The following is a 20,340-nucleotide window of genomic DNA, read 5'->3' on the forward strand; positions in this document are numbered from 1 at the left end:
CAATCACTGAGCCGGGGCAGTGCAGCAGGGGGCCCCGAGCATGCTCCCTGACAGGCCCAGAAGTAGACTAGAAGTACTTCTGGTCCACTTCCGGGTTTGCCGCTGAACACGTGGAGGGCCGTCCCCCCACCCCTGTGGGATGCTCCATGAGCCCCAGCATCGCAGTGTTCATGAGCCATGCCTGCTACCTCAAGCTATGTAGCAAAAACTTTCAAAGGTGGATCTACATCCAAGTTGCTGATTCTCTGAATCAGCATTAAATCGTCAGATCTGGATTCAGCCAAATTGAATTAGGGACACGGATCTGAATCAATGAATCGAATCACTGTCCCCAATTCGGCCCAAATCCAAATCTGAATCAAATAGGGCCCACCTTCACACACCCCTACTATTAAATAGAACAGTATCCTCCGACATCCCTGAACCAGTGGCACTTTTGTATTCTTATATGCCAGTCCACTATCATACTGCCTGACTGCAATGTAGCTGCATCCAGACACAAGAGACAGGAACTATGGCAAGGCAGTCTGTTTCATCCAACCAGTCCACAAGCTTTCAAAGGAAGATTGAGACCCATTGATATAGGCCTTTTATTGTTTTTATTCTTTGCTGAGCAGGCCAATAGATGAAGGAATACATTTTGAAAAAAGAAAAAGCTTTTCTGAGTGAATCTAATCAGCTACTCCTCCAGATTCAGGTTAACTAACAGTCCAATAGCATCCCAGGATGCTTTGCACCTCTTCCATAACCCCCCCACCCTTCCCACACCTCACAGGATGGGAGGGATAGTCTTGGCCCAAGCTGTCTGCTCCAGCTGAGTAGGGAGGCATACTCTATTGCCCCCCTGGCCTGCAGTGGCCCAGGCCAGAGACATGTGTCTGCATTTCTGGAATCAAAAGTGAAGGTCTGTTCAATGGTTTATAAATTCAATCTATGTAGCTTAGACTAACCTTTCAAGATTGAATCGATTCAGCCTCAGGCTTTTTGACTGTCTGTACTTAGCCTTAGAGGTTCATCAATTGCCAAGGCTCTATTGGGACAATCATATTAATCATCATTGGCAGTCATCGGTCTCAGGAGACCAAGGAGACTGGGCCTTTGGTGAGTTACTGGGTACCACCACAGATTCTTGAGCAGCTGAGGAGTCTGATGCATGACAAGCAGACCCTCCAATATGTAGCCCATATAGACTTGTTTGAGCTTGCGCCAGCATGCCAAGTATCATCTTGTCTTGCCTGTCTCTGATGCCTCTTCTCCATCTCAATATTTACTCTCTCCATTTTGAAGTGATGTAGGCCCTGCTTCACAGCGGCTTTCTACTCACAGGGGTCCAAAGTGATTGATTCTCAGCATTGGCTATCGATCCACAGCTTGCTATAGTTTTTCTTCCAGACATCAACAAAACAGAATTTGGGCCAGCCAAGTGGATGTTTGGCAGTGGCTAGCTCACCGTACAGTATGTCCTTGGGGGTTCGGCCATCGCTTATATGATTCAGATATCCTAACCAACGGAGGCATCTCTGTCTCAGGAGCACAAACATACCAGGTATCTTGGCCCATTCCAAAAGAGCAAAGTTGGAGATTGTCACGCCGTGTTATGCCAAGATTATTGAGGAGACAATGAAGATGGAAACTGTTCAGTTTTCCTTCTGCCTTGGCATAAGGAGTCCATGTTTTGCTGCCATACAGTAGAGAGCTAAGTATGCAAGCTCCGCAGATGGACATCTTTGTAGATAGATTGAGCGTTCTGTTTTTCCAAACTCTCTTTTGAAATTTAGCCATGGCATTGCTTGCCTTTCCAATGCGAGTGTGTATTTCGGCTTTGAAGCCAAAATTTTGAGAGACAGTGGAGCCCAAATAAGTGAATTGTTCACCCCCCTAATAAGGCTGGTAAAAAAAAAGGGCAAGTCTGCTACTCAGAGGTCAAGTCTGAGAGTGTTTGGACAATTTGTTTCACATAAAGTAAGATGCAGAAATTCAGGACTGTCACATAAGGGGTGCACTATGGGATCTAAAATGCAGCTTGCCCATAACCATAACAATAAGAAGGATGGTTGAGCATCCAGGTAATGCTTTGGATCCCAGTCCTACAAGCTGCTGGGATCCTCTCCACCAGGAAAATAGGAAGTTCTTTTAACTTCAGAAAGGTTAAATACATTTGCATTCTTCTTTTCCTAAGAGAAGAAAAAACTTATTTTTCCTTCTATGTATTAATAGGATTTTACCTCCATTTTTGTTAAAACTTCAGTTTACAATATCTACATAACATACATTTGAAATTATGATTAAATTTGGAGCCTCCTATTTTTATTTGTAAATGAAAATGCAAAACCTTAAAAAGGAAAGTTTTGAAAAATTCATGGGTCTACAAGTTTAACAAAGAAAAGGCACATGTAGAATCATAGATGAGTGACTTGAGAGAAGAGCATGGCTTATTGATGTAATCCTGGCTTTCCATCTTCTGAGTGACTGAGGCTGTACACTGAACAGGCTGCACCTATGTAGACCACTAGTCCCTTGGGCCACATGCTGCGCAAGGTCTCCTACAGCACCACAACCCCCACACCTTCACATGCGCTCCCTCCACCATGCCCCTCCCCTCCCACACGGCTTGGCTTTCCTCCTGCCCCTCCCATGAGGGTTCTCATAGAAGCTGGAGGAGGGAGGAGGAGTCTGGAGACACCAGAAGCAGCAACCAGAGTGATGGGAAAAGCAATAGCCAACCAGGAGCCTGTCATCTGGGTGTTAACCCCACATGGACCAGATGGGGCCGTCAGTTAGACAGCCCTGCTGTAATCAATTATCATTAAGGATGTTAGAATATAAAAACCTGTAAGATGAGCAGGGCTTCCGATAATACGGTCCTATATAAAGCTAGCTAGTTTGTCTTGCTGTTCAGTCTTCATGGCCAAAGATCTCCCATTCTGATTGTTTTTCATTCCAGTGACAGTATATGTGAAATCTGCTGATCAATACTACTGCAAATGTTATTGGTCTTCATTAATTCTCAAATATCAGAATATGAAACATGCCAAAAAGAAACCAGCAGAAGAAAACAAGTGACAGCATGGGCTGAAGCACTGAACACTCACAACCCTTCTAAAGTAAAATATAAAAATGTCAAGAGTTAAATCAGCAAGACAGAAAAGATTGAATTTCATCTCAAAAAATGCAGAACATTTTTTCCCCCCAATTCTTCAAAGCCTGACCTGGCATTGAACAAAAATCAGCCTACTTACAAAAAGGAAACAGAATGTTGATAATCCCATATGCAGGAGTACTATGCTATCATCCCCAATGAAAAATAACTGTAATAAGAATAATTTAAATCTTTTTTCCAGGACTTCCAGCTGCTCTTTATCCTCAACACTTTTCTGGAAGAATCTTGTTAATCTTTAACTCTCAAAAAATGACAAAAACAAATGTATGATTGAAAAGCAAAAAAAGTTTCAGGCATGAGAGGAAACTCTCTTTTATTCCAAAATTGCCTGGCACAAAATGAACAATTCAAAGAATGAATCCAAGTGCTTTCTCCTGAATATACAACTCTATAAATTTAAATTCAAAGACCCACTACTAGCTTCTATAAGTGAAGAAATAGTAGAAAAAATATCGATGAGCTAAAAGAACCCATAATGATTTTAATATTAATTGTTCAAATGTGAGAAATGACTTATAAATGGCTACACAAAGAAAAGTGAATTCCCACTTAATGCCAGAAAGGACATTCGTAGACTACTGTGAACAACTTCCTGAGATTCCCTCTGCATTGCTGGATGGTAAGGAGGTTTTTGCATTTTGCTCAGAAATAAATAATTTAAAGGTTGAAATATTTTCTGAAACGTAAACAACCTACATGGTATATATACTCTCTAAACCTCAGCCAGAAAGTAGTAATATCTAACAGTTTATAAGCACATTAGGCGAGCCTGATCTTTTTTTTCTTCTCCCCAGAGCCTGCCTGCCTGAGTTGTGCTGGGGCCTGGTGCTTCCTTCCACTGTTTTAATTTAGGGAGAACTAAGCTGAATTAAACCCTGTGGTATGTACAAGCAGTCAAACACTGTAACTATAACATACCAGGTGCTAAGGAAGCAAGTAAACTGGCAAAAGTATCCAGGGTCTCAAATGCCAGTAACCTAATCAGCAGACTGGGAACTTTGGTGACTATATCCTTTGCCTTAGTTACAGAGTTGCAAGTTTTTCAGTTCAGAAAATACATGTACTTTTTTTGGTTTGGAATTAATTTGATAAAATATATATTTATTCTTAATTATATGCATTTTATTTTTAGGTTCATAAGCCTTTTTCATGGTGTTTTTTCTTTGCGACAGACTATACATACAAAAATCATAAATATGCTGTTTAAATCTCACTGCAAGCCAAGCTTCTCTGCAATTTGTATCATCCTATCATCCAATTCTTAGGTTTTATGCAGACATATGATTAGGCTGGCTTTCACAAGCCTGCACTGGCACAGAGAAAACTAAACATAACATTCGATTAAAAAATTTTCACCCAAACACTGAAAAATTAGTTTTACCTGAGGTAGCACTGCTGGTCCTTGTCCTGCCAACCTCTGCAAGGAGCTGACCTGAGGAACTTTAATGGGCACTGCAGTGATAGTTCCCAATGTCTGTCAAAAGAAAACAAAAAGGAACAATAATTAAAAAGAATCCACTTCCAAAAAGCTCTCTAACATACAGACCAACTCCTCTCTGCCCTTCACTCACCACCATTGGACCTAACTACTACTGAGTAGTCTGCTTAAAGCCCTCTGCCTCCAACCGTGAGGCACAGTCAGTCCTGCTTTACTTTTCTCCTAGAACCATCCTTAACTCTGACCTCATATCTGTGGAGCATTTTGTGACACCAAGTAGAAAGGATTTATCTAGTAATACATCACATCATAATTATGTCTGAAATGTGGTGCCCTAAACCTTCAATACACATTTTTAAGACACTGCATTTCCCATTGCTCTGGGAACCCTTTAAAGTTCAGAGTCAGAAGAGTGTATTTTACTTTTACTGGAAGAATTAAGGTTAGTAAATACTGAATTTTAAAGTCTCATCAAACCCAAAAGCTGAATGCAACCTATGGATACACTTTTGAGCCTCCATAACATAAAGTTTGGTTAAGGGACTGAATTCATTTTGAGCCAAAAAACTGCTAGCACCATTCAAGTTTCATAGATTTCATACAGACATTAAGGCTGGAAGGGACCTTGGAAGATCATCAAGTCCAGCCCCCCACCCAAAGGGCAGGAAGTCAGCTGGGGTCATAGGATCCCAGCAAGATAAGCATCCAATTTGCTCTTGAAGGTATTCAGTGTAGGTGCTTGAACCATCTCCGATGGCAGGGTGTTCCAGACCTTGGGGGCTCAGGCAGTAAAGAAATTCTTCCTTATGTCCAACCTGAAACAGTCTTACAGTAGTTTATGACCGTTCGACCTCATCATCCCTTGGGGCGCTCCAGTGAACAAATATTCCCCCAGATCCTGGTGGTCACCCCTGATAAACTTATAGGTGGCCATCAGATCACCCCTGAGCCTGCGCTTTTCCAGGCTACAGAGCCCCCTGGCTCTCAGCCTGTCATCGTAAGATCTGTTTTCCTGATCTCTGATCATGCGTGTGGCTCTTCTCTGCACTCTCTGAAGCTTCTCCACATCCTTTTTGAGTTGTGGAGCCCAAAACTGGATGCTGTACTCCAGCTGCAGCCTCATCAAGGCCTAGTACAAGGGGAGAATGACGTCCCAGCATTTGCTTGAGAAGCATCTATGGATGCAAGCCAGTATTTTGGTCACTTTAGTAGCTGCAGCATCGCATTGCAGGCTCATGTTCATCTTGTGGTCAATGATGACCCCCAAGTCTCTTTCTTCCGTAGTGCTAGCCAGTGTAGCACTGCCAAGCCAATAACGGTGCTGCAGGTTTTTCTTCCCAAGGTGGAGAACCTTGCATTTTTCGGTGTTAAACACCATCAGGTTCTCGTTCGCCCATTTGCTGAGCCTGTCCAGGTCAGCCTGATCACTCGCCTATCTTCTGGCGTGGATGTTTTGCCACAAAGTTTGGTGTCATCGGCAAACTTGGCCAGTCCACTCCTGACTCCAATGTCCACATCATTAATGAAGATGTTGAACAATATGGGTCCAAGGACAGAGCATTGGGGGACCCCACTGGTCACAGGACACAATGATGAGTGACTGCCATCAATTACAACCGTCTGGGTCTGACCACGGAGTCAATTTCCCACCCAGCAGATCATGGTGGACCCAAGGCCACAGTTGGCTAGTTTCGTCAAGAGGTGATCATCGCTTGCTGGGAGGAGGACGCTGCCTGGTGCCGGGCCGGGTCAAGCCCCTGCCCAGGCCCCTACTTGGCCCAGCCCCCCAGGGAGCCACGCGACCGGAGCCGCACGAACAGGCTGCGCAAACAGGCACTCGAGTTAGCGCGGAGTTCGCGCAGGGTAGGGTGTGGGAGGGCACGAGACTCTGCCTGCAACTCCCCCCCAGCCATAGCCAGCCCCAGCCGTGGCCAACCTACCAGAGAGGCATGACACGGATGGGCACACGCCGCACCCCGAGGGTCCCCTCGGGCTCTACGGCCCCTCCACTGGGCACCGCAGAGACAGCCACCCAGACGGAGCCCATGGTTCCGGGCTCCACGGAGACGGAGCCCCTGGCTCTTGGCTGCGGGGGCTGCCTGTCCCTTTTTCAGGCTCTGGGGCCCGGGAGCATGGCCACCTCCCCTTGCGGGGTCTGCTCCCTACTGGGGTCTCTGCCGCGCCAGCTGGAGGAGCTCCAGGCCACAGTCCAGAGACTGCGTGCCATCAGGGACTGTGAGCAGGAGATAGACTCCTACTGCCAGGCCCTTCTCCCCCAGGAGCCACAGGGGAGAGCTCCGTCTCCCTCCACGACTAAAGAGGACTCTGGAACCTCCCGCTCTGCCCAATCAGGGGCATGGACCAAGGTGGTCAAGGGCCTCAAGGCCCGCCGCACCAAGGCCCCTGCCCCGCCGGAGCTTAGCAACAGGTTCGCACCTCTTGCAGCCCCAGCAGAGCCCACGCAGTTGCCAGCTCCCGCAGGCAACCCAGGCTCGACCGCAGCTACTGGCCCCGCTCTCCTCAAGACAAAGCGTAAGGTGTTTGTTGTGGGAGACTCCATCCTGCCGGGCACTGAGGGGGCAATCTGCCACCCCGACCCCTTAGCCCGGGAAGTCTGCTGCTTCCCGGGGGCCCGCATCCGAGACATTGCGGAGAGGATCCCGCAGCTCCTCCGGCCCACAGATCACTACCCCATGCTCCTTATTCACGTGGGCACCAATGACACAGCTCGGAGCACCCCCAGCCAGGTCATAAGGCACTACAGGGAGTTGGGAGTGGGGCTTAGGGGTCTGGGAGCTCAGGTGGTGTTTTCGTCGATCCTCCCAGTCTCGGGCTATGGGCTGAGGAGGGAGAGGAGGATCCACACAGTGAACCAAAGACTGCGGCGCTGGTGTTATTGGGAAGGCTTTGGCTTCTATGACCACAGCCCGCTCTTTGGAGAGAGAGGCAGCGAGCTGCTGGGAAGAGATGGCCTCCACCTCTCTCCCCTGGGGAGGAGGCTCTTCTCAGCCAGGCTGGCTGACCTGCTCCACCAGGCTTTAAACTAAGCCCGCTGGGGGATGGGGGGACTACTGCCACTGCTGGCCAGCTGAACGGTCCTTGCAAAGGCAGCAGAACAAGGAATTTAAGGGGGCACTTAAGGGAGCCCACCCCTGCCCCAGCCCTGGCACAATCTGTGGGCAAGGCAAGAGCTCCCAAGGGCACACTTGCCTGCCTGTACACTAATGCCAGAAGCCTGGGCAACAAGCAGGACGAGCTCATCCTCCTGCTCAGTGCAAAGAAATATGACGTCATTGGGATAACGGAGACCTGGTGGGACTCCACCCATGACTGGACCACGGGGATAGAGGGATATACCCTATACAGGAGGGATCTTGTTGACAAAAGGGGCGGGGGTGTAGCTCTCTATGTGAAGGAAAGCTACATGTCCCTGCAAGCTGATGTTGGCGACCGGCATGGACAGCTAGAGACCCTCTGGGTAAAAATTCGTGGGGAATTCGGCACAGGGGACACAATGGTGGGAGTCTACTACAGACCTCCCACTCAAAGTCCCGAGCTTGACCAGGAGTTCGCCCCGGAACTGACTGAGGCCGCTTGCTCCAGGACCTTGGTTGTCATGGGTGACTTCAATTACCCGGACATCTCGTGGGAAGATCACTCAGCTAAATCTGAGCGGATTCAAAGCTTTCTCTCATGCGTGGATGACCTCTACCTGACTCAAGAAGTCTATGGGCCAACGAGAGGCAAAGCGCTGCTTGACTTGGTACTGGCTACGGGGGATGACCTAACTGGCAACCTAGTGATTGATGGGAAGTTGGGTGACAGCGACCACGAGCTGATCACCTTCACCATCTGCCTTAAAGCTGGCAAGTCGGTCAGCAACGCAGAAGTCCTTGACTTCAGAAAAGCCGACTTTGACAAGCTCAAGAGGCTAGTCGGTCAGGCCCTCAGGGACCATGACCCCAGGGAGATGGGAGTTGAAGAAGAGTGGTTGCTTCTCAAGGAAGCGATCCTCAGTGCACAAGCTAAATCTATTCCAACACGGAGGAAAGGCAGCAAGAAAGCACAGCAGCCCCCCTGGCTCTCCAGAGACCTAGCGACCTACTGTGGCCTAAAAGGAAAGCCTACAAAGGATGGAGGACGGGATTCACCTCCAAGGAGGATTACTCCACGCTGCTCCGGTCCTGCAGGGAGCAAACCAGGAAAGCCAAGGCTGCAACTGAACTCCAACTAGCTTCAGGCATCAAGGACAACAAAAAGTCCTTTTTCAGATATGTGGGGAGCCGGAGGAAAAGGAAGGGCAATGTTGGACCCCTGCTAAACCAGATGGGGCAACTGACAACTGATGCCCAGGAAAAAGCCAACCTATTAAATAGGTACTTTGCGTCAGTCTTTCATCAGTCACACGGGATGCCCATGCCTGCTATGGGACAGGGAAATCTGGGTGAGGGGGATCCACTATCCTCCATCAATGCTGACCTCGTGAAGGAACACCTTGAGAAGCTGGATACCTTTAAGTCAGCTGGCCCTGACAATCTGCACCCCAGGGTACTCAAGGAGCTGGCGAGCATCATAGCCCAGCCCCTGGCACGGATCTTTGAAAACTCCTGGCGCTCTGGTGTAGTGCCAGAAGACTGGAAGAAGGCCAATGTGGTGGCGATCTTCAAGAAAGGGAGGAGAGTGGATCCGGCTAACTACAGGCCCATTAGCCTGACTTCTGTCCTGGGGAAGATCTTAGAAAAGTTTATTAAGGAGGCCATCCTTGAGGGACTGGCCCAGGCTAACATTCTAAGGGACAGCCAGCATGGGTTTGTTGTGGGTAGGTCTTGTTTGACCAATCTCATTTCCTTCTATGACCAGGTGACCTATCACCTGGACAAGGGAGAAGAGATTGATGTCATATATCTTGACTTCAAAAAAGCTTTTGATCTGGTATCCCATGATCACCTCTTGGCCAAACTGCCCAGTTGTGGCCTTGGCTCCACCACGATCCGCTGGCCTGGAAATTGGCTTTGTGGTCGGACCCAGAGGGTTGTGATTGATGGCAGTCACTCATCATGGTGCCCAGTGACCAGTGGGGTCCCTCAAGGCTCTGTCCTGGGACCCATACTGTTCAACATCTTCATTAATGATGTGGACATTGGAGTCAGGAGTGGACTGGCCAAGTTCGCCGATGACACCAAACTTTGGGGCAAAGCATCCATGCCAGAAGATAGGCGGGTGATCCAGGCTGACCTGGACAAGCTCAGCAAATGGGCAGATGAGAACCTGATGGTGTTTAACACCGAAAAATGCAAGGTTCTCCACCTTGGGAGGAAAAACCTGCAGCATCCTTATAGGCTCGGCAGTGCTACGTTGGTTAGCACTACAGAACAAAAAGACTTGGGGGTCATCATTGACCACAAGATGAACATGAGCCTGCAATGCGATGCTGCGGCTAGTAAAGCGACCAAAATGCTGGCATGCATCCATAGATGCTTCTCGAGCAAATCCCGGGACGTCATTCTCCCCTTGTACTCGGCCTTGGTGAGGCCGCAGCTGGAGTACTGCATCCAGTTTTGGGCTCCACAATTCAAAAAGGATGTGGAGAAGCTTGAGAAAGTCCAGAGGAGAGCCACGCGCATGATCAGAGGTCAGGAAAACAGATCTTACGATGACAGGCTGAGAGCCATGGGACTCTTTAGCCTGGAAAAGCGCAGGCTCAGGGGTGATCTGATGGCCACCTATAAGTTTATCGGGGTGACCACCAGGATCTGAGGGAACGTCTGTTCACCAGAGCGCCCCAAGGGATGACGAGGTCGAACGGTCACAAACTCCTGCAAGACCGGTTCAGGCTGGACATAAGGAAGAATTTCTTTACTGTCCGAGCCCCCCAAGGAACAGTCTGCCAGCGGAGGTGGTTCAAGCACCTACATTGAACACCTTCAAGAGTAAATTGGATGCTTATCTTGCTGGGATCCTATGACCCCAGCTGACTTCCTGCCCTTTGGGCAGGGGGCTGGACTCGATGATCTCCCGAGGTCCCTTCCAGCCCTAATGTCTATGAAATCTATGATTTTTGAAGTCAAGATATATGACATCAATCTCTTCTCCCTTGTCCAGGTGATAGGTCACCTGGTCGTAGAAGAAAATGAGATTAGTCAAGCAAGACCTACCCAGAACAAACCCGTGCTGGCTATCCCTTAGGATGTTGGCATCGGCCAGTCCATTAAGGATGACCTCTTTAATAAACTTTTCTAAGATCTTCCCCAGGACAGAAGTCAGGCTAATGGGCCTATAGTTAGCCGGATCCACTTTCCTCCCTTTCTTGAAGATAGGCACTACTTTGTCCTTCTTCCAGTCTTCGGGCACTACACCAGAGCGCCAGGAGTTTTCAAAGATCCGTGCCAGGGGCTGGGCTATGATGCTCGCCAGCTCCTTGAGTACCCTGGGGTGCAGATTGTCAGGGCCGGCTGACTTGTAGGTATCCAGCTTCTCAAGATGTTCCTTCACAAGGTCAGCATTTGTGGAGGGCAGGAGATCTCCCTCACCCGTACCTCCCCCCCAGCGGGCATGGGCGTCCCATGGGACTGATGAAAGACCGACGCAAAGTACCCATTTAATAGGTTGGCTTTTTCCTGGGCGTCAGTTGTCAGTTGCCCCATCTGGTTCAGCAGGGGTCCAATGTTGCCCTTGCCTTTCCTTTGGCTCCCCACATATCTGAAAAAGGACTTTTTACTGTCCTTGATCCTCAAAGCTAGTTGGAGTTGAGTTGCAGCTTTGGCTTTCCTGGTATGCTACCTGCAGGACCGGACCAGTGCAGAATAATCCTCCTTGGAGATGAATCCCACCCTCCATCCTTTGTAGGCTTTTCTTTTTAGCTTTAGGAGGTCTGGTAGGTCCCTGGAGAGCCAGGGGGGCTGCTGTGTCCTCTTGCTGCCTTTCTTAGCTTGTGCATTGAGAATCGCTCCCTTGAGGAGCAACCACTCTTCCTGAACTCCCCTCTCCCTGGGGTCATGGTCCCTTAGGGCCTCACTGATAAGCCTCCTGAGCTTGTTAAAGTTGGCTTTTCTGAAGTCAAGGACTTCTATGTTGCTGACTGACTTGCCAGCTTTACAGCAGATGGTGAAGGTGATCAGCTTGTGGTCGCTCTTACCCAGCTTCCCATCAATCACTAGATCACCGATTAGGTCATCCCCTGTAGCCAGTACCAGATCGAGCAGTGCTTTGCCTCTCATTGGCCCATAGACTTCTTGAGTCAGGTAGAGGTCATCCATGCACAAGAGGAAGCTTCACGACCGCTCAGATTTTGCTGAGTGATCCTCCCACAAGATGTCTGGGTAATTGAAGTCATCCATGACAACCAGGGTCCTGGAGCATGCGGCATCAGCCAGCTCCCAGGCGAACTCCTGGTCAAGTTCAGGACTTTGGGTGGGAGGTCTGTAGTAGACTCCCACCATTGTGTCCCCTGTGCCATGTTCCCCATGAATTTTAATCCAGAGGGTCTCTAGCCGTCCACCCTGGTCACCAATATGAGCTTGCAGGTTTATTTTCCTATACTTCCTTCTCTTATCTGTGTCATAATTGCTTTAAAAAAAGAACAGCATTAAAAAGAAAAGAAAAGAAATGTTTTACTCTGTATGAACAAATTCTTCATTGTAACCTACATAAAGGGTGCATCTACACGAGATGCTACTTCATAGTGGTTATTTGTATAAACCACTAAATAAATGCACAGTAATTCAAGTTACTGTGCAGTAGCACCAGTGAACACCTTTTCTGTGATGCTATTGCACAGAAGCATTGCATCATGGGTTTTGCTATGTGATGCTACTGTGCAGTCATATCAGGCCATCCTGCAGTTAGCATCTCATGTAGATGCACCCAATATTTATTTTATATCAGTTGGGTAACGGTGATTTTTGATACCCATTAGTTTCTTTACAGCTTGTGATCACATTTGGCTGACAGCAGGTTACAGAACAATCCACATTTCAGTTAGGAAAAATCCCACTTCATTTGTTCACCTCATCTACTATTGTCCACTGCTATATGCTGCATCCTTATATATGCAACACAGATTGAAACTTGAATTGGGAGTAGAAGATTGTTATAGACAAAAGCATGTGTCAATTGTATCTCTACAATACTTCTGTAGCACGTGTTCATTTTCATTTTCTCTAATCTATGCAATTTATGGAAGAACAAGTTCTTCTTGAGTTCGAACTGGAGACATCCCTCTGAAGAAGAGCAAAACCTGCTAAACTGCTGCCTTGAAAGTCTGTGAAAGAAGATCTTCTCAATCCATGTATATGCATTACAGTATCACATCTCTTATGTTTAAAAAAGCAGATTAATCCAAAGAACGAGTGAGTGGAAGGAGAAAAGAAAAATTCCTTTAAAGCCACTTTTTGCCATTCTTAGATAATTTCTCTGAAATATGGACAATTCGTTCTAGTTATATTTTCAAATGAAGCTATCATTAGTCTTGTCACCTGCGCTCAGGAAAAAAAAGCTCTACATGTATATCCCTGAAGAAACTGAGAGTATGGTGACTACCTCAAGAGAACAAAACCAAATCATGGTATTCTTGGGTATGAAATTTTCAGTGTAAAAAAGTTAATCTTAGTGTTTACCAGATTTTTGATACTAAAGACCTATTTAAAGCGATGATGCCTGATTAAAATTTGTACAATGAAGTGGGAAAGGGAGAAGAATCCAAAATTTTATAACTCATAATAATAACTTCACTGTAACATATTAATATAGAGAAAATAATAAAAATGTATTTTACTTCTTGCTGTGTCCTTAATGGTTCTCTCTCCTTCTCTGCCCCCCCCCCTCCAACCACCCAGTTTGGACAATTAAAATAATTCAAAGAGATAAGATACACTAAATGAATAATAAGGAATAAATATTTTGCATTTATCCATAATGCCTTTCATCTCAAATTCTTTTATGTTAGTATTATCACCTCCATTTTACAAATGAAGAAATTGAGATTCAGAAGACAAGTGATGTACTCAGTGAAACAACAGTAGAACTGGGAATACCAACTGGATCTCAAAATTCTACAGTCTCATTTCACCCCAGCTGGTACTCTAGGTCCATAATGAGCCAAAGTTAAAGTGGGGTGACCTACTTGTGAATCTGACTCTAATAACTAGACCACACTGCCTCCAGGATGACAGGACTGGGTGCAAAAATACAGGGACCTTGATTACAAACATCATACATGCAATGAAGTCAAGGGGCTGGAGTTAATAAAAGGGGTAACCTGGATCAGCACCACATTCTTCCAGTTGCATCTGAATTATAACAGAGTAACCCTGTTTTGCTCCAGTTCTAATCAAGTCTGCTTCTATGAAGACTGTAACCAAGACCTCTTTCCCCACAAATGTGAGTATTTTCCATCTTCCAGAGATACCAATTATTTTCTCTCACAAACAACCCAAGCATGCCATGGAGAGCCTAGATTGAGTTTAGACTCATGTCAATCACTGGAGCTGTTCTATCTCTTTCTTCCTTCTTGGGCTTTTTCTATCCCACTTTGTCAAAAGAGCAAGCTGCTGCACATTCTTATAAACCTTTAATTAACAAGCTGAAAAGACATTTTTCTGGCAATGCCTGACCTTTAAGCACTTTGTATGAATTTATCGATACCAGCAGAAACAATAATTTAAAAGGTTATTTTATGAGTGCTGAATAGTTTATAGCAGCACTTTTGTCAAGATAAATGAGTTTCTTATTACTACATTTACAGCTTTAAGCTTTTTAATAAAAAAGGGCCATAAAAGTCAAAGATAACTTCAAATCTCTCCTTTATCTGCAGTATACATAGGGATTCTGGTGACCCTGTGAAATACCTACGCTGTTCTGCACAATAAGCTTGTAAAGACTGAGGCAAGTCAGTAAGGGAAGGAAGGCTAAAAACCAAGTTTCAGCTCATTATGAAATTGCCCATGGCTACAAACTTTATACTGACTAATCCTTATAGGGCATGGGGTAATCCCACAATAACTATTCTGGACCCTTGGCTGAAACAGGAACTTCAACTCTAACATCACCCATGCATGAAAGTTAGTGGCTACTGAATGCACATAATGGTAGCCCTTTCCCTCACCTTGTCAAACTACTTCCTCACTGTGGGTCACAACAATGAATAGAATCCACCACACTTACTTTCAGAGGGAGGCTCCTTGCATGGCCAATCCAAAGATGCACACCCAGAGGAACTGGGGCCCACTGAATTTGTGACTTTCTGGAACCTCAGGGCATCTATACACGTGTTCTGGCAGTGACGGAGGAAAGTGCTTTACTCAGAGCAGCTCCAAGAGCTGCTCTAATTAAAGCACCCAGAGAGAGTCTCATGTATCAGCTTCCCCATGCTTCTAAATGATGGCAAGGGCACTTTATCTAAAGCTCGTTCAACAACCAGCTTTAAAAAAAGCTCCCCCACCACCATTCTGAAGTACAGGGATCCTGATACATGAGATGCAGAGGCAGACTGGAGCACAGTAATTACCACACTCCAACAAACTCAATTAATTGAGTCTGCTCTGACGTGCTGTAATTATAGCATGTCAGAGCAGTCTCCCAGCTCGTGTATAGGTACCCTCAACTTCCTAGGTACATGTCATGTGTTAGTACAATTTAAAGGATTGAATTAAAGATTGTAATCATCTAAAGGGGGTAGGGGAAAATAAACTACCAGTGCAACGTTCCCTAAGTAGGTAGGAGTTTGATCATTCAAAAAAGGCCCTGTAAAACAATTGGATTAAAAGATGAACAATAAAATCTGGTTGCTGCCTCTGTTTAACTACAGTATGTGTATAGGAAAGGTTTATTAGATGATGTTTAGAAAAGTCTTAAATTAAATAATCTCTCTCTACTTTTATTCAATATTGCTGAGATACTACTGCAATTGTTTGTTAACTTTTTACCACCTTGTTTTTTGTTTGTGGGGTTTTAAAACTTGTTATCTCTCTTGTACTAAACTAATGCTCTCTTCAAAGGAAGCGAGTCTCAAAGAAAAGTATTCTTAGGGAAAATAAGTGGAGAAGAAATGGCATATGAAACAGATAATGCAAAAGAAGAAAATGTGGCAGCATGAGGAATATGGAATGTAGGAGGGGAAACCTCTGAACAAAATTATAGGTTAAAAGACACCATTTGACCTGCTGTTGCAAAATGTGCACAGAGGCCAAAATAATTGGATTATGGGCCAGGAACTGGTTCTCCTGTCTATATTGTTAGGATTCTAGTTTAGCCAATCCATGTGCTTTTTGTCTTGTCACTGAAATACAGCTATATTTTGCACAGATCTCTATTTTCAATGATGAATATTACAACCCTTACATTTTTAATACCTACATTATAGGATCATAGGAAAGTAGGGCAAGAAGGAACCTCAAAGTCATCTAATCCAGTCCCCTACTCAAAGCAGGATCTTCTGTGACTAAACCATCCCAGCCAAATGTCTGCTCAATTTTCTCTTGTAAATAAGTGAAATCTCCATCCCTAGAACTTCTCTGGATAGCCCGTTCCAATACTTACCTACTCTTATAGTGAAAAGTTCTTCCCAAACTCCAACCTAAACTTCCTCTGCTGCAGTTTGAAGCCATTCCTCCATTCTTTTTATTATCACCCTTCAGAAGACTGTTATCCAATCCTCCCTCAAATTTCTTTCCTCTAGGCTAAACAATACTAGTTTTTCGACTTTTCCTTATAGTGTTATCCAGGCCTCTACAAATTTTTTTTTTATTCTCCACTGGGCTTTTTCTAACCTGTCCACATTTTTCTTAAAGCGTGGAGTCCAAACTAGACACAGTACTCCAAAGGAGACCTCACCAGTGCTGAGTACAGTGGAAGAATCACTTCTCTTGATTTGCGAGTGACACTCCTAATATAACCTACAATCTTTTTTGAAAGATACTTAGAGTTTCACTCAGGGTAAAATTTATTCATGGAACTGTTTCTAGCCATGGTTGCCATTAACTGGGTATGTTTACACAAGATGTTTACTGGAGACTAGACCGATTAGTTCTGCAGTAAACGTCACATGTCTACATGTGTGCCTCTATTAGGCTGGACTATACTAATTAACTCTGCAACAGGGTAGTACTTGTAAATCCAAGTATTTTACTCCACACCAGCACACATGTGAATGCTGCCCCAGCTGGCTGGGACATGAGGGTGCTTCAGTGTGGGGGCTGCCTGCTAGCTAGACCCTCGGAACTGCGGGGAACAGCCCCAGGCTGGCAGGCTGATTCCCAAAGCCCCCTTCCAGCCAGCGCTGCTCTGACCCAGCTCAATGTGCTGTGGTCCCAGGCTCATGTTTGAACAGCGCAACCAGGAGCAATAAGTTCTAGAGTTTATTGTTTCACATCAATTGCACATGTAGATGTACCCACTCAGAAGGATCCAGTTGTGTATATTAGTAAAAATGAAAGGCCTGATTCCACATTCACTATACAAGTGTAGCAGGCTTGCCTTTTGGAGCTTGGGTTGAGTCCCATGCTTGAAACCTTGCTGTTTTGATTGGTGGAGCCCATCCAATCAGGAGGCAGCAAGAGGAGTTAAGTCACTCCCCTTTCCTGAGGGGAGGGGGAGAGGAGTTCCCTCCCCTCCACCCCCAAATCTGATTGAAAAGTGCAACACTCAGGTCTGGAAGACTTCAGGGGCAGAGCCCTGGAGAGTGTAAAAGGAGCTGCATGCCCAGCATGAGGAGAACACATCCAGGACAGAGAAGAGAGAAGAGCAGGGCTTAGAAGAGCTGAGGAGAGCTGCTCAGCAGGGCAAAGTTTGTGAACTCTCATGTTTGTAAATTAGCAGATGAGTACAGTCCTAGGGCTCTGCTGGACTCCCAGATGTTTCACCTGTTCTTCATTTGTATTTACTTATGGCTTATTTAATTTTCACCCATACTTTGCTATAGTTTGTCTGTTATCCATGTTTATTCTGTGGTTTATCTGTTTCAGGCCAGATACTTACCTGCGACTTACCTGCATCTGGAGCACTGGTATAAGGTTTTATGGCATTTACCCAGAGGGTATTGTTTATGTTATTTGTACACGCACACACGTTTTCACCCATGTTTCTTTTCCTTGTGATAAAGAAATGTAAATAATTTGTATATAGTTAAGTCCCCTGACTGTCCTGGCCTGGTTCTATAGGGACGGAGGGAAACTGAGCCGTCTACAGTTCCCCCACAGCACACCTGCCAGCTAACAATCCCCTTCAATTGGAGAAGGGGAGTATATACCCGAGGTACCTGGGCTACACAAGCATAACTCCATTGATTTCAGTGGGAATTTGGGGCTCACAAGAAATGTAGGATATAGTCCCAATTGTATAATTATCAGTGAGCACATCTACATGAGATGCTTACTGTGCATTAGCCTAATAACCCTGTACAGTAGTGGGACAGTTAAAAACCATGCTAAAAGCTTACTGTGCAGCATTATTAGGCTAATGCACAGTAAGCATCACAAAATAACTGTGCACCAGTGCTAATGCGCAGTAACTCTAGTTACTGTGAATTTAGTTAGTACTTTATTAAGCAAGTACTAAACTAAATGTGCAGTATTTAAGGCTCATTAATGAACATGTAGATGTGCCTAGTGGGCGGGATTCTGAATTATTCCAAGGCTTATAAACAGCACTAGAAGTTGACAGTTACTCCAGTGTGAGATACACTAATCAAACCCAAGGACAGCCAAAAGGTTAATGGTTACTTGGTTTTCAAAGCCACTTACTATGATGTTTTATCACAAACATAGTTAACTTTACAGCATTTAGATTTGTTATACATTAGGAAGATATTTTAATAACTTAATTCTACTGACACTAGTGTTGTATTTTCAAACTATTTCATACTGACTTCAATACTGCAAGGAAAAATGTTATGTTCCCACAACATGCTATAGCACTGCAAATCTGATTTTTAAAGTACTAATACATCTTTAAGATCTGGTCCTTCTCCTTGTAACAAATAAGACACCTAAAGCTATTTTAAAAATGTTTTTGTCTGTTATATGTTCAATATTGGCGACAACAGGTTTATAGAATGGATTTTTAATGTGGTAGTGACAGGGGAACAGATTGCTATGGCAACAGCAAAGATGAAAATTCTTAACCTGAATGGATAGTCACTGAAGTAATTGCAGGTTTTTTACCCATTGTACATTCATTTTACAACTTGAATGCAACATTCAACCTTGAGCTTGCTTTATATAAATGCCAAGTACTAAATGCAACCTTCAAGTTCATTTGACTTAAAGCCCCTGACCTCAATGATCACTTCTTGTTCCCAGGCTTGCTACTATTCCATTTTTATCACAAAAACTTGATCAGCAGCTATTTTCTATGCACTCCAACAGTAAAAACAATGCAAAATAGGAAACATATTTAAGTGGTCTGTGTGACATGCACACAAATTCATTTCTCCAACTATTAGCCTCTATAAAGATATTACATAAAACTTTTGAGTATGATTTGCTAAAACAATGCCTAAACTAATGAACATGCCATTTTTAAAAACCTGGGCAAAGACAGGGTTTTAGTTTAGCTTTTAGTTTATACCCAAGTTACACCTCAAAGAAGTATATATATTTTTTATTTACAGGTTGCAATTTAATGGGGATTTCACAAGCATTTAAGAAGCTCGTGTTCAGTTTTGTAGAATATGAGAAGTAATTGTATTTTCCTTTTCTGTTTCATCTCACACTAACATTTTGTTACAAGTCTCTCTATGTTGAATTCATGAATCATAATCTTGTACACAGGTTTGTGCTATATACACTTAATCAGAGACAAAATAAGCCCTGCTGTATTATTTTGTAGTTTGAGTTTGGGGAGGAGGGAGGAAAGGATTGCTTTGTTTGGTTGCTAGAAGGGAAAACAGGAAAAGCTCCCAGGATTTCATGGATAATAGAAACAGATGCTGAAAAAGAGAGCAAGATGTGCTAGCAGAGTCCTGAGACATGCATAGGTGAGGGAAGGAAAAAATATCGTTCTTTGTATGGTATAGACATCTAGCCATTTCATAAGTTCTGTGGACTAAGGGCTCCCAAAGGCTTAGGAAGTACTATGGAATCATGAATTGAAGTAGAAGAAACAGTCATTGACTGTGATATAGGCTCCTGGCCAAGTGGCAAACTGTTTATCATCATGTAAGGCCTGATCCAATCATTACTGTATAAAATGCAAGTCTACTGTCCCTGGAAAACTGCATCAATCCCTTAGTCACTGCTGGTAGCAAGACTGGTATCAACTCCCCCTGCCACTAACCTGCCCAGTTAGGGAATGGTCATAGTAGGGAGTGGAGGGGAGTTAGCCAATTGCTGTGAAACTCATATGGGTGGGGTTCAGGAGAGCAGTCCGAGCCAGGCCATCACAAGTTTTATCTAGAACTTGTAAAGTTGTATTTGCTTTCCCTATCAATCCTCAGGGTCCAGAGTTTGAAAAGCCTTTATTTTCCCATTTTGACTTTCCAAATTTTCCCTTCTGAGGGCAAACAAAAAAAAAACAAAACTGAAAACTCAATTTTTTTCCACTCAGCTTTTGCTCACGTGGAGTTTTGTCCAGGAATAATTCAAGAAGACCCATGACTACAGACAGTATTCAGGCAAAGGAAAGATGCTGAGAAAGGCTCCTGGCCATCCTGGTCTTCATACCACTCTGGCCTGTTACACTTTCGGTTAATCAAGACCTTTACATTTTGGGTTTTATCTTTAAGAGGTGAAACCAATGTTATTAAAAA

General features: G+C 44.8%; 1 protein-coding gene across 3 annotated transcripts in view; it reads right to left on the bottom strand.

Moving 5' to 3' along the window:
- Positions 1-20,340, bottom strand: part of PHF21B (PHD finger protein 21B) — a 266,164-nt gene that overhangs the window by 64,842 nt on the left and 180,982 nt on the right. For all 3 annotated transcript variants that reach the window (XM_090043788.1, XM_090043789.1, XM_090043787.1), the window contains one exon: positions 4,542-4,634. In XM_090043788.1, coding sequence (XP_089899914.1) covers positions 4,542-4,634 — 93 coding nt within the window. The remainder of the gene's footprint in view (positions 1-4,541; positions 4,635-20,340) is intronic.

The sequence above is a fragment of the Crocodylus siamensis genome, chromosome 4 (genome assembly GCF_052110815.1).
Source record: "Crocodylus siamensis isolate JL-2025a chromosome 4, ASM5211081v1, whole genome shotgun sequence".
Taxonomy (NCBI): domain Eukaryota; kingdom Metazoa; phylum Chordata; order Crocodylia; family Crocodylidae; genus Crocodylus; species Crocodylus siamensis.